The following is a 12567-nucleotide window of genomic DNA, read 5'->3' as shown; positions in this document are numbered from 1 at the left end:
CCCGTTCCCACCTCTCCTCCCTCTCTCCTCAGTGTCATCTGCATTAGTTTCACACATGATAACAGGGTTCCTTCCCTCCAAAATCTCAGTTTCTTCTCCTGAAGGTGGCATCGAGCGGCAGGGTTCAAGGGTCACGTGAGTGCTCAATCATTATTTTTCCCAGGCAGGTTTTGTCATTACAGGATAGAGGAGAGAAACAAGAGCAGCATGCCCATCCACTACCATTCACTGCACGAAGCTAACCAGCAGTCAGCTAGTCTCTGAGGGTCTCAGCCCCCGAGTATGGCACAGAGGAGAGAAGGGAATCTATCCTATTGTCTGACTCTGGGGACTCTGGAAGCGCATTTCTCAAAAAACGGAGTATCCCTTTGCATAAACCTCACTCTTTCCATATATTCAACTGCAACTACAGGCCATGGTATTTATGTGTTAACACTCTGGACGCCATACCTGACAGTGAAATATGTACTCTGGTGTGGCCTTCTTAAACTTGATGTTCCACACCAGAGCAACTCCATCCGGCTCATGAGGAGCGTCTTCATTGTTGTTATAGGAGGCGACAAGCAACTCAGGATACTACCAGGAGGACAGAAAAAAGAAAGAAAGAAAGGATGAGACGATCACTTGTAGGGTTAACCGCTGAGTAATTACATCCACCGTTGTTTCAATTCAAAGCAAACAGACATGAGGCTGCACGTCTCACCTGAGGGGACCAGTCAAGACAGGTGATAACGCGATGTTTCGACCAGTGTTCATCATAGAAGAGCCTACTGAAGGACAAACTAGAGCCCCCAGCCAGGTCTCTGGAAACACACGGGGAGAACATGAGAGGTAATTAAACCTGCAGACATCTATCATGTTGGATGCACGGCAGCTTCAGACATCATCAGTAGTTGCAGGTATAGATTAAACCCGCTCCACAAATTAAGCATTGTGAAAATATGATGTTTAAGTTGTAAAGAGGACAACTTCTCTTAAATCATTGCTTTGCAGAAAAGGTCTGATAATAAATCAAATGGTGAAAGCACAACGGCACCAATAAAAGGTCTGTGAAGGCCTTGACCCATCCAGTCCACAGTGAGCTGTCGGAGGCACGCAGTTTGACCACAGTCGTTAGCTTATCCGTAGCATTTCACTTACTCAGCTCGTTGCAATTGCATTGGAGGGACTTGGCTCCCGCACTTCACCCAAGTGACTCAGTAATTTTAGCCACTGAAGAAAATGTGCTAGAAAAGGCGCACCACAACCTCGGTCTTTGTTTGTCTGAACTCAGCTTAGTTAACTGGGAAATATGATCACACGTTCATTTGTAGGGTCAAGATTTTATCATAATGTGGTAATCCCAACAAATCCACAAACGTGTGTTTCGGACGATCCACTTTCTGTGTAATGGTATGTAAAGATGAACGGTAATGAAAGTGGCTCGTTAAAACACTTTTTACCCAAAAAAAGCACATCTAGGAAAAAAAGACGGGGACTAAATTCTAGCCCTGGGGACGTGGCCTCTTTCAGACATAATCTATACTTGACCACAGGCCTGATGCCTCTGTGGCTGCAGTAGCCAAATTTGAAGTGGAGTTGGTAAAAGCAGCATTCTTCTATAATGGCAGAGCAGTATACTAAATTAGCTTTGCACTTAAGCCTCTTCTAACTTCAACCAACACTTTGATAACCTCCATTTGGAGGCAGCCTTTCAGATGACATGACAACGCTCTCTGATGCACGATGGCTGTCGGTTCACAGGAGGTTTGTAACCTCCTGCAAGTGTGACATCAGCTGAAAGACATGCATTCTAAAGAACAAAGGAGCTTCCAGGCCCCTGGAGCTCCACAGTGGGCATGAGTCAGTCTTAGTGCATTTCTTAGTTAAAGGAATGCAAGTAAACACTCGCATGTGCGCTCGCATCCACACAGACTCCCCGCTCACCCCTCTTTATCCTCCAGGTCCCGTCCACTGTAGTCAAAGAAAATGTCACCGTCTTCAGCCAGAGCTCTCTCCATCACCCGGATGCTGCAGTCGAAGAAGCTCTGAAACTCAGAGGAGTGAAGGATCTGCTGCCTCTCCTCCTCCGTCAGCTCCCGCAGTACCGGGAAAGAGCCTTTCGGAAGCAAAATGCACATGGAAACCCAAGCAAGAGAGAAGTAATCAGGAATTGTGTTCCAAAACAATGTTTGGACTTAAAGCAGAAACCATATTATTTTCAGTGTTGAGAAATGTGTTGATTATTTTCTCAACAATCAATGAATTGTCTGGTGTATAAGATGTCAAGAAATATGAACTAGTGCCAAGCACTCTTTCTCAAAGCTCCTGGTCATTTCGTTGAATTTCTAATTTGTCTTAACAGATATTTATCTCATCTGTGAAATACAAGCAGTGTGCGTGCATTGTGTTGCATGTTGAAATATTTACAACTGAGGATTCAAGAAACTGAAAATCAGTTGTGTTTTATGACTGTATGGAAAAATCGGATGTTACTCTTAAATCCAGTCTAAATTCTGATTTGAAATAGCATGAGAAAGGGTTTTAATATGTATTCATTAATTTCATGACATTACTCATGATGACAACATGACAATAGAAACCTGCGGACACCATGTGCTTCCTCAGAGAAACCTTCACCGCCTTTCCCATTCCACAGCTAATGAACTACAAACAGCATCCTAATGCATGTTTTCAAATAAAATACTACAGTAAGAACTTCATAAACAAGACGAAAACAAAGCCCCCTGAGCAGCCTGCCTTCCTTTGAACATAATGGCTGCACAGCACGGCGTCCAGTTTTTGAAGTCACTGTCCCCAAGCACACATGCCATTTAACACACATGCATGCACAGACACACATAGATCGACCTTTAGCCTGGCTCTTGACTTTGATCCCCCTCCATCCCTTTGTATTACTTATGAGTTGTCAGAAAAGAGCCCGTGAATTGAGTGGCAGAGATCAAAGGCCAGACCTTCTAATAGGCCAGGATGGAGAGGAGACAGATGACTGTGTATTTGTGTGTGTGTGTATGTGTGTGTGCGCAAGTGCGTGCGCATTTGTTCATCTGTGTTCGAGTCACACCCAGTAGAGTCGGGGTTGTGTGAGTTTGTGTGAATATGAATATTCTCTCATCTATCAGTCCATCATGTGTTGTGCATAAACACACCCAGGGTCTGTTCCTTTTTTCTCTGTTACCACACGCACACGCACACACACACACACACACGCACACACACAATCTCTCTCTCCATTCCTTTCCACTTTGAAGTATGGCTGAGGGGTCAAGTGACAGGTTTTTAATCAGCGTTGACCTCCACATGCCATGGAGCTGATACACTGGACCCGCCTTAACCCCAACCGTAACCTACCCCCACCCTTCCATCTGATACACCCACTGAGTAGTCGCCGGGTGTCACACACAAGTGACCGTGTTTCGTGACAGCAACATGTGAGAAGTCGAGGACAGATGACTGAGAGTTGGAGAGTGGGATGGGTGTGTAGAAACTAGGAGGGGTGAACTGTCGCAAGTTTTGATGTGCATGTTTATATGTAACAAATAAGAACCAGTGAAGTGATCAAATCTGTCCATGACCGTCTTAACTCTTCCTTCCTCCCCTCATGCAACCCTCTTTTACCTTCTTTAATTTCCTTCTCATCTTCATCCTGCTGCTCCGACTCAGGGCCTTGCTTTGTCTCCATCATCTCTTCATCTTCCTCTTCCTCCTCTACTGAGAGAGGAAAAAAACAAGGGGGAGAGAGGGGGGGGGCACTCATGTTAATCAACAGCTGTTCCAATTTTCTTCGACCTCCCGCTGTGTACCTCCTTCCACCCCTTCTTAGAAAAATAATCATTCCCAGACAGGCACTAGTACACCTGACGACCTAACATTTGGTCCAAATGGGTTTCATTTACAAACACATGGGGTTACATAAGCTTTTTTTTTTTTAGAAAACATGAAAATGTGAGGCATAAAAACCGGTAGAATCGAGATGACTGCTACATATGTATATTTAGTACGAAGTACATACATCTTGGCAAAAGGCGTAGAACTGGAATCAAGCCCGGGTCTATATCCTTGTTGTAGCTGTAGCACGTTCACATTTGCTGATCGTGCACAGACAGCAGGAAATGTCATTGGTTGTGTGGACGCCCCTCTTTCTCTCTCTCACCTCTGACCCCTAGCAAAGAGATCCAGTGATGTGTGCGTGTAGAGGGGATTCCCTCCAATCAGGCTCTGCAATTACACTTGAATATCTGGGATTTATTCTAAGTGTGTGTGGCGTGTGTGTTTGGAAGGAGGTGGGGCTCGAGCATGAAAGGTTACTGTCAACATAGGCACCTGCTTGTCAGCTACTGACCCCCTAAAAACCCCCCACACCCCTCAGGGTATGTGTTGGTAACCCTCGCCAACCTCCCCTCCTCTTTCCTCTTGCCCCCTCCTTGTTGAACAGATGTTGAGAGATGGGGGCCTCTCTGAAGACCTCTTAACACTGTGACACGGCGGGCAGACACCTGCAGTCTGCCAACACACACAAGCTACACACACATTTACAATCTATCTTTCTCTCACTCTCAAACACACACACTTGGGGCCCTCGCCTACAGTGCCAGGGGTGGCGAGGGGTTAACTGGCGCGGGGTCAAGCTGACAACAGTCGCTTAGTCCACTGGGAGGAAGTGACTACATCACACTCTCAGACGTGTCATGTCTCTATTGCTCCCCCCTCACACACACACACACACACACACACACACACACACAAGTCAGGGTGTGTTTAACTCAGCTGGTGTATGGCCTGGGGCACTGGTAAAGCCGCTCGCTCAGGGGCTGCTCTTGCACCAGTTAAACTGTCCATTTGCAGACGATGAACTCGCTGCTACTCACTTTTCAAGCTACAGCTACGGCTGTAAATGTTGCACTCGCTCGCTGGAATACTGATAACTGAATTATTCTGCATTAAAATAACTTCTGACTCTGTTTGATTCATTATTTTAAGCTTCCCCTTACATCCTTCTCTGATCCTCATCTATGTGTTTTCTTTTCTTATTCACTTCCAAGAAACCTTTTTGATACATTACTTGAATTTTCATTCTGTGTGCGTATAATAAATGACTAAGTTAAATCAAACAACATGGTGGTAAAGCTCCGGTCCAAGTCGGTGGTTAACAGCCAGCTGTAGTGATCCAAACACCAGTGATCCGGCAGTATGGAGGACAGACCAGAGAGGAGCAGACAGGCAGACTGCCAGCTCGGCTCCATTTCTAAGCTGCGAAAACAGACAAGCTGCAAAGAGAAATGAACAGGAATATCCTCTCAACCCTTTGTGAGACTTTAGAGCAGTGTTTTCCTCTGCCAGGGAGGGTGAATTTTGACCCACGTCTGTTGTTTTTGTTTATTTGTCCGTCAGTCAGCAGGATTACACAGAAAAACTACCAGGTCACTTTCTTGATGGAGGGGTGTAGCTTGGGCCGAGGAGAAAGCCATTAAATATGGGGGTTGATCCGTTCAACATAGAGAAAAACTGCATATTTTTACATTGGCCTTGGAATCGGCCTGCTGTCTCTACTTCTCTTCTTCTCCCCCACCAACTGTAGCGTCTAATCTTATGAGAAAAGCCTAACGTGAGCCAAGGAGCCTCAATTCTACTCTCTTCTTCTCTACTTTGCTCTATTCTTTTTTTTTCTTGACCTTATGTGATCAGTCCAGCGGTTGGAATGTGTGGTGATGGAGGTGGGAGGAGCATAAGGAGAAGAGAGAGAATGAGAGAGAGCGAGAGAGAGAAAGAGCGAGAGAGAGAGAGAGCGAGAGAGGGAGAGTGACCACATTGAGGAGCAGTCAAACTGTCAGCCCCCAGGACCACAGGACTCTTGAGCTAGGCAGTGTGATTCATGGCCTATGGGTTACCTCACAGAGGGGAGATGGTCCAATTCCCGTATATTGTTGATGCTGTTGCCAACAGCCATGCATCAAGTTGTTCTGCCGCAGTCCTGCACCAAAAATATCCCGGCTATTTCCTTTGAGTGGAAATTTTCAGATACATTTCTGTGTGTGCTTAGAGTAAGAGATAAACTATACTGCAGAAATGACACTGAAAATGTGACTTGTGGGTTATTAATATATAAAGCTTGACATACACATTGAAGTGCTATAGCCTGCCCAGCTAAGTAGGAAGTTAGAAAAGAAGCAGGGAAGAGAAATCAACAGAGATAATCTTCTGCAGTTTGTGTCCACCTGTGTGTGTGTGTGTGTGTGTGTGTGTGTGTGTGTGTGTGTGTGTGTGTGTGTGTGTGCGTGTGTGTGTGTGTGTGTGTGTGTGTGCATGCGTGCATCCTACTTTGTAAGTTTCTGCACACTTGCTTGTTTTCACCTCATTTCAGTCACGGGATGCTTTCTCTTTCCACCTGCCGTTTAATACCGCAACTCACTGCAGGACAACAGGTTAACTGGTGTTCTCCCCCTTCACAGCAGATGGGCATCCACCTTGATGAAACGCCGCTTGGGGGCTCCTGTTTTGGCCGGCTACACACTCTGGGTAATGATATCCTCGGTAGCCCAGGGCTGCTGCATCTGGCTGCCTCAATCTTCCCCTGCCTGCTTACTCTTGCTGACCAGACCCAGTCAATTTGGCAAAGCCCAGCAGGTATGTGAAGACACAAATTCATAGTGTGAAGCAGCACAACCAAGTGTAAAGTTATTTGCACACACGTTCTCACAAAAAACAGATGTCTGCACACAAAATGTATGGCAGCCGGTGGACTTTTACCAACCAATATAAAGTGTAACACTCCTATACAGTTCATTGTATATTTTCTATGACACAAATATGTTGGGTCTGGAGGTTTTGTTTGCTCAGGTAAATGTATCAGTGTATTTTTACAATACAAAAAGTAATGGACTTCACATGTAATTATAAACTTAAAATCTTTCTTAAAAACATACACACAAACACACACATACAAGAGGGGCATTTCTATCCTCTATCGTGTAGTGCATGAATGGAATTATCATCTAGTTCTTCACACTACTGTCTTCAAGGGCGACAGAACTTTGTGACACATCTTTCTGGGTTGTGATAGTGCGAAAAATAAATCACATCAATTCAAACACCCACCATCAAGCCACCGCCTCTGAAAACCCTGGCACTCAGCCCAATATCATCCATGAACAAACTGAATGGAATTGCTTCCTGAATGGACCTGCTCAGTTCCGTGCAGGACCAACCTGATGAACACTGATTCTGATCGTCGGACCTGATTCTCCAGCCATAGCAAATATTGATATATCAACACTGAAAGAAGAGCTTCTAAATATCATGATATTGTTGTATTTTCTGTATTGCCCAGCCCTACATGAGTAGAGCTACAAAGGACTTATGTTTCCCTAATCTGTGCCCCCCCAAACATCTCACTGACATATATCGTTAGGCTGCTCCCCTCCCCGCTATCAGCCACAACATGACCCATCCAAGACAATACGAGCAATTACCTAATGACTACTAAGCAACTGGCTACTGTACTGAGGCTAATTAACACTTTTTTTTATTACATGTGTTCAGTGCAGTCTGTTCTAGTAGTCTGCATAAGTGTGAGCAGTTAGTTCAGGTGAGAGCGATGACCTGTACATGGAGGAGTCATTTTCCTGATGAAGGCTGACACAACGCTGGGAGTTTCACTTGCTGTAACGTCTTGTGCTAAGTCACAATAGCCAGCACCCTCTTGGCTAGAACATAAAGCCCAGAGGCATTGTGGGTCCTAGCACTAATGTGTTAGCATGTGTTGAGTTTGGATCAAAGAGTTTGCAAACTTTCTATTCTGAACTCCATTCACAGAAAATCTGAGTGTGCAGCAATGTGCTGGTGCATGCTTGGAGCGAATGGCATGTACGCACACACACACGTGCACATGCACAAACACACTTGCACAAACGCGTGCACACACACATTCACAAAGTCACATTCAAAAAAATTTGACAGTACTCATAATTATTACAAATCTCTATTGTAATACTCACAAAGAAAAGGAGATGGTGATATATGAGGGAGGAGGCGATGAAACAGAGGGAGGGACACCATAGAGTCCCAGCTGGATTTTGGGGGGGATCGCACACACTGATAATAACCTTAGAACATCATACATACATTAATTGAGCCTACAGCGTGTGCGCGCACACACACACACACACACACACACGAACTTATGTCTTTGTGAGGACTTTCATTGACGTGATACACTCCCTAGCCCCTCACCCTAACCCTTTCAACTGACTGCTTGACCCTAACCTTGACCCTAAACCTAACCTGAACCTGATTCTAACCTCAACCCTAAAACCAAGTCTTGACTTTCAAACAGCCCTTTGAAGATGTGAGGACCGGTTAAAATGTACTCACTTTCAGAAAATGTCCTCACTCTGTTGGTTAAATACGTATTCTAGTCCTCAATATGTAGCAAGTACAAGAACACACACACACACACACACACACACACACACACACACACACACACACACCTCTTCACCAATGCATATTACAAATGACCTGAGGCATCAGGGGAATTCTCCCATTTTTATTTTGTCCCACCTCCAGAAATACAATCCTTGTAGTCCAATTACCAAACAGATTTACGTTACCACTCTGGCTTTACATGACAGAAATTATGATTTAATTTACAAATTAAGTGATGCAATTCTATGACAAATAAAATTTGATATGACTACAGGAAACTGCAGTTGCCATAATAGATAGTTTTCTGGCAAAAACCTTACACTTTTATTTCCTTTTTAAAAAAAAAAATGTGTTCGTGGGCTGATAAAAAGCTACTGTAGGGAGGATCAACACCTCTGTGGAAACATAATGGTGGGAATACATCGTTCATTTACTCGAGTCTCTTCCTTTGGGACATTAAGGCTGTAATATGATGTTTCCAGCAGTCTAGAACAAATTTATGGTCCATTTTTGTAGTATGTACTCTTAGGGATTCAAATAAACACTACTCTATGTTATTGTGCATGTTTTTGGCAGTTGGACTGCTCATGATGCAAGTACCAGTCATTCAATCCCTTCTACACATTTACAACAATCCTGTCAGGCTGCAGAAACCCAAGACAGAGAGCTTCTATAGATTGTGTTCATAAGCACCAAGCCTGCCACTCGAGATGGATGGAATAAATAATGTGTAGGAAAAACAAATAATTTATGATACCAACACAGGAGAAAATTGTAAAAATAACCAAGTAACATTACAGTAATGACCTGTCTCATATGACATTATGGCTGAGATATTATATTTGCTTACAACACAATCTAATATTGTCAAATTTAATTTTCCAATGCTTGTAACCATTCAAATTGACAGCAGAAATCTGTGCAATAACGAGAACTTCATACCGTCATGACGCAGTTCCACTGATTGTCAACATATGTTCCCTTCTCACCCTAATTGGACTTAAAATCTCTCTCACTAAAAATTTAGGAGCTTATCTTCTTTTCTTCTCCTTCTCTTGGAGCTCTTCATAACTTTCTTTTTTCCACGAGGTCAAAGGGCACTTAAACCTGCTCAAGAATCTAACCGGTCCGGGGAAAGTCAGGACACATGTGCATCTTACTGCAAACAAAGTTTCTTTGGGGGTACAACATTGCGTAAGCCTCCTACAAGGACAGCAGAAATATTACTTGTAAATACATCTTTTCCCAAAGACTGACAAAAGGAATTACTTAAATTCAGTGCACTTGTTAATTCTGTTCCTGATGGCTTTTGCCTTTATGCTTGTTTTAACAGAAAATAATTCTTAGAAATCGTAATAGTTCCTCCAGTCATGATTGCCACAGTAGGGGTAAAAGTATTCCCTGCATACACACACACTTTAGCAGCAGGTTCTGATGTAAAACTGGTGAGGCTAAAGCCCACAGGATGATTTAGTTAATTCATCTCTTCACCACACTTCCCCACACTGATCTCCATCATGCACACACACACACACACACACACACACACACACACACACACACACACACACACACACACACGCATGCCCACACATAATCAGCTTTCATTAACACCACCCGCTCAGGCCTTTGGGAGTCTGCGGCCAACACTGTTGTGTGCTGCGGTGCAGTCTGAGCAGATACGCACTCTTTCTATATCTTTTCTTCTTTCAGTCTCTCTCTCTCTCTCTCTCTTCATCTCACTGTCCTCTCTTTCTAGCAGTGCCATCAGGGCTTGGCCCAGACCCAGACCCACATCTTCAAACTGAGCCATCATGCCACGCCACGCCATGCTCTGAGCCTCACCGCAAGGGCCTGATTAAAACCCATGAGTTCAAATTTTCCAAACTGTCAAAAGCCCAGTCAGGAAGAGAGAGAGAGAGAGAGAGAGAGAGAGAGAGAGAGAGAGAGAGAGAGAGAGAGAGAGAAACACACACAAAGAGAGGGAGAGAGGGAGAGAGAGAGAGAGAAAGCGTGACCACCAGAGAAAAAGATCCTACATAAAATCACTGCTGTGGCATCGAGTGCTGTTTCGCTCTCTAAGCTTGCGTTTATGTCACTCAGAATTGGAGCTGTTTACATGTGTGTGGCTCATGGCGATTGGTGGTCTGTATTTGCCACTTGGATGACGATGGTGTTTCATTTTGTTTTAATGAGTGATGGACAGATGGGACAAACCGTTTTATAGGCCCTGCAACAAAGTCCATGCTAGGCGTGAAACAGTATACACTCACTGGACTGTATGAATTCATAACAGTGTTCCTGCACTTAACCAAAGCCTTTATAGGAGACAAACACATATTCTATAGGAACTCAATGAGTGGCAGTGCAGTGAAACAACTGTCAATCTACCCAGTGGATCTTTGTCAAACACATTAAAACTTTAAGAGTCAACACATGTTGGAGATTAATTCTAAATTACATAATTCCATTTAATCTGATATTTCTAATAAAAAAATGTCAGACATTTTTAGGTTTGGAGAGAGTTTTTAGGGGGCCCTCAGGGATACTATATGTGCCAAGAGTGCTCCCTACTGGAGAGTTGCAGAGTGGCAGTCCAAAGTCCAGCCACATAGAGAACCTGCACACTCATCACATTTCTCTACACTCCGTAAACAATGAGGATTTGGAGATTAAATACAACATAGAGAAAAGCTGGCATAAAACATTTCAGGAGTTGCTGCTGGAGCAACCAAGATTGTTTGTGGCATTTTTTTGTAATTTCTTGATTTCACAATTCATTTTGGAGAGGTTGTTATGAATTGACCGACTCGACTTTCTGTGACTTCTTTAACTGAAATATAAAGCCTGAACACACAAAGGGTTAATAAACACCAAATTGAAATGACTGACTGAGGCAGGGCTGTGCGCTGCTGGCTAGCTGTGCCAGTGAACCGCAAACCCTCTCAAATGAAAATCCCTGGAGAGTTGAAGAGATCTCGTAGTACAAGGGAGACCACCCAGGCAAAAGTTCAAGACCCACTGTTGTTTTACACACAAATAAAATATGCGGGGGGGGGGGGGGGGGGGGGCATATGTCAAAAAGTCAAGTTCAACTAAATATAAAGGAAAAGTTGAGAAAAGAAGAAAAGAAACACATGAAATTGTATTCCTACTCATCTCAGGCACTCATCAGATGGCAAATATTATTTTGGACGACGGCCAGGTTGCCAAAGAGAGAGAAGGAGGGATGAAGAGGGGGTTCATGTACCTTATTATATGGCGCTCTCGGGGGAAAATTGCAATCATGTGTGACTCACTCGGAATACCTTAGGCACTGTGAAAGACATTATTTTCCTCCGATATCAAGAGTTTCTTTGGGTTTTGACTGACCACTTGGGACCCTGCCTCAATTCTGGGAGTGAAACAGGAGTGAAGGCTGCGATGACGATGAAAACCAAACGCCGTTTTATGAAGGAAGAAAGAAAGAAAGAAAGTGAGAAGCGCCGGACGATTATGTGCGTCTGCAAGGAAAAAAGGGGGAGACAATAAAAGCAAAATCCAATTGTACTCGGGTGTGTGTATTTGTGTAAATGTGCACGTACAAAAAATACACACTTGGGTTTGAATAGAAGCTGTAACCTCATGACAATCTCCTCTAAAAGACCAGAAGTCACCAAACACAGTGATTTACATGTACTTTCATTAGCCTGCATTTGAAGTAAAACAACCAAGTACATTTTGTTCACTGTCCTCTGGGTACACTCATTGTGGTTACTCTCAACGTGAATTTTGTTTTAGAAAACACTCACACACACACACACACACACACACACACACACAAGCACGCACGAACCCTCTGGTCTGTTCAGTCTGTTGTAGCCGCCTGCCTGGAACAACAACATTGTATGAGACAAGTACTTCCATATGTGGCTGCGTACACACATATATGCACATACACAGACACATACAGAAAAATAGTAAGTACATAACCGTGCAAAAGACACACTCATGAAACCACATTCCTCGCTGCAGGACCTTGAAAACTGCCCACAAACGCCTCAGTCATGTCAGTTTCATACAGACTGGGAGTGTGTTACGTTCACTTTCTATTTGGATGCATCATTGTGCCTGCGGATCTTAGAAAATGCCAGAGACAGACAC

The 12567-nt window shown here is 43.9% G+C and overlaps 1 protein-coding gene across 11 annotated transcripts in view; it reads right to left on the bottom strand.

Moving 5' to 3' along the window:
• Positions 1-12567, bottom strand: part of dync1i1a (dynein cytoplasmic 1 intermediate chain 1a) — a 48106-nt gene that overhangs the window by 21930 nt on the left and 13609 nt on the right. For 8 of the 11 annotated variants that reach the window (XM_086193636.1, XM_086193639.1, XM_086193637.1 and 5 more), the window contains 4 exons: positions 3619-3711; positions 1927-2098; positions 704-803; positions 451-576 (listed from right to left, as the gene is read on the bottom strand). In XM_086193636.1, coding sequence (XP_086049762.1) covers positions 451-576; positions 704-803; positions 1927-2098; positions 3619-3711 — 491 coding nt within the window. The remainder of the gene's footprint in view (positions 1-450; positions 577-703; positions 804-1926; positions 2099-3618; positions 3712-12567) is intronic. The other 3 variants (XM_086193638.1, XM_086193647.1, XM_086193644.1) reach the window with 1 other exon arrangement.

The sequence above is a fragment of the Aulostomus chinensis genome, chromosome 22 (assembly GCF_037954235.1).
Source record: "Aulostomus chinensis isolate RoL2024-O1b breed Wild chromosome 22, RoL_Achi_v1.0, whole genome shotgun sequence".
Classification (NCBI taxonomy): Eukaryota; Metazoa; Chordata; class Actinopteri; order Syngnathiformes; family Aulostomidae; genus Aulostomus; species Aulostomus chinensis.
Note: the sequence above shows the minus strand (reverse complement) of the source record. Positions and strands in the feature narration are given on the sequence as shown.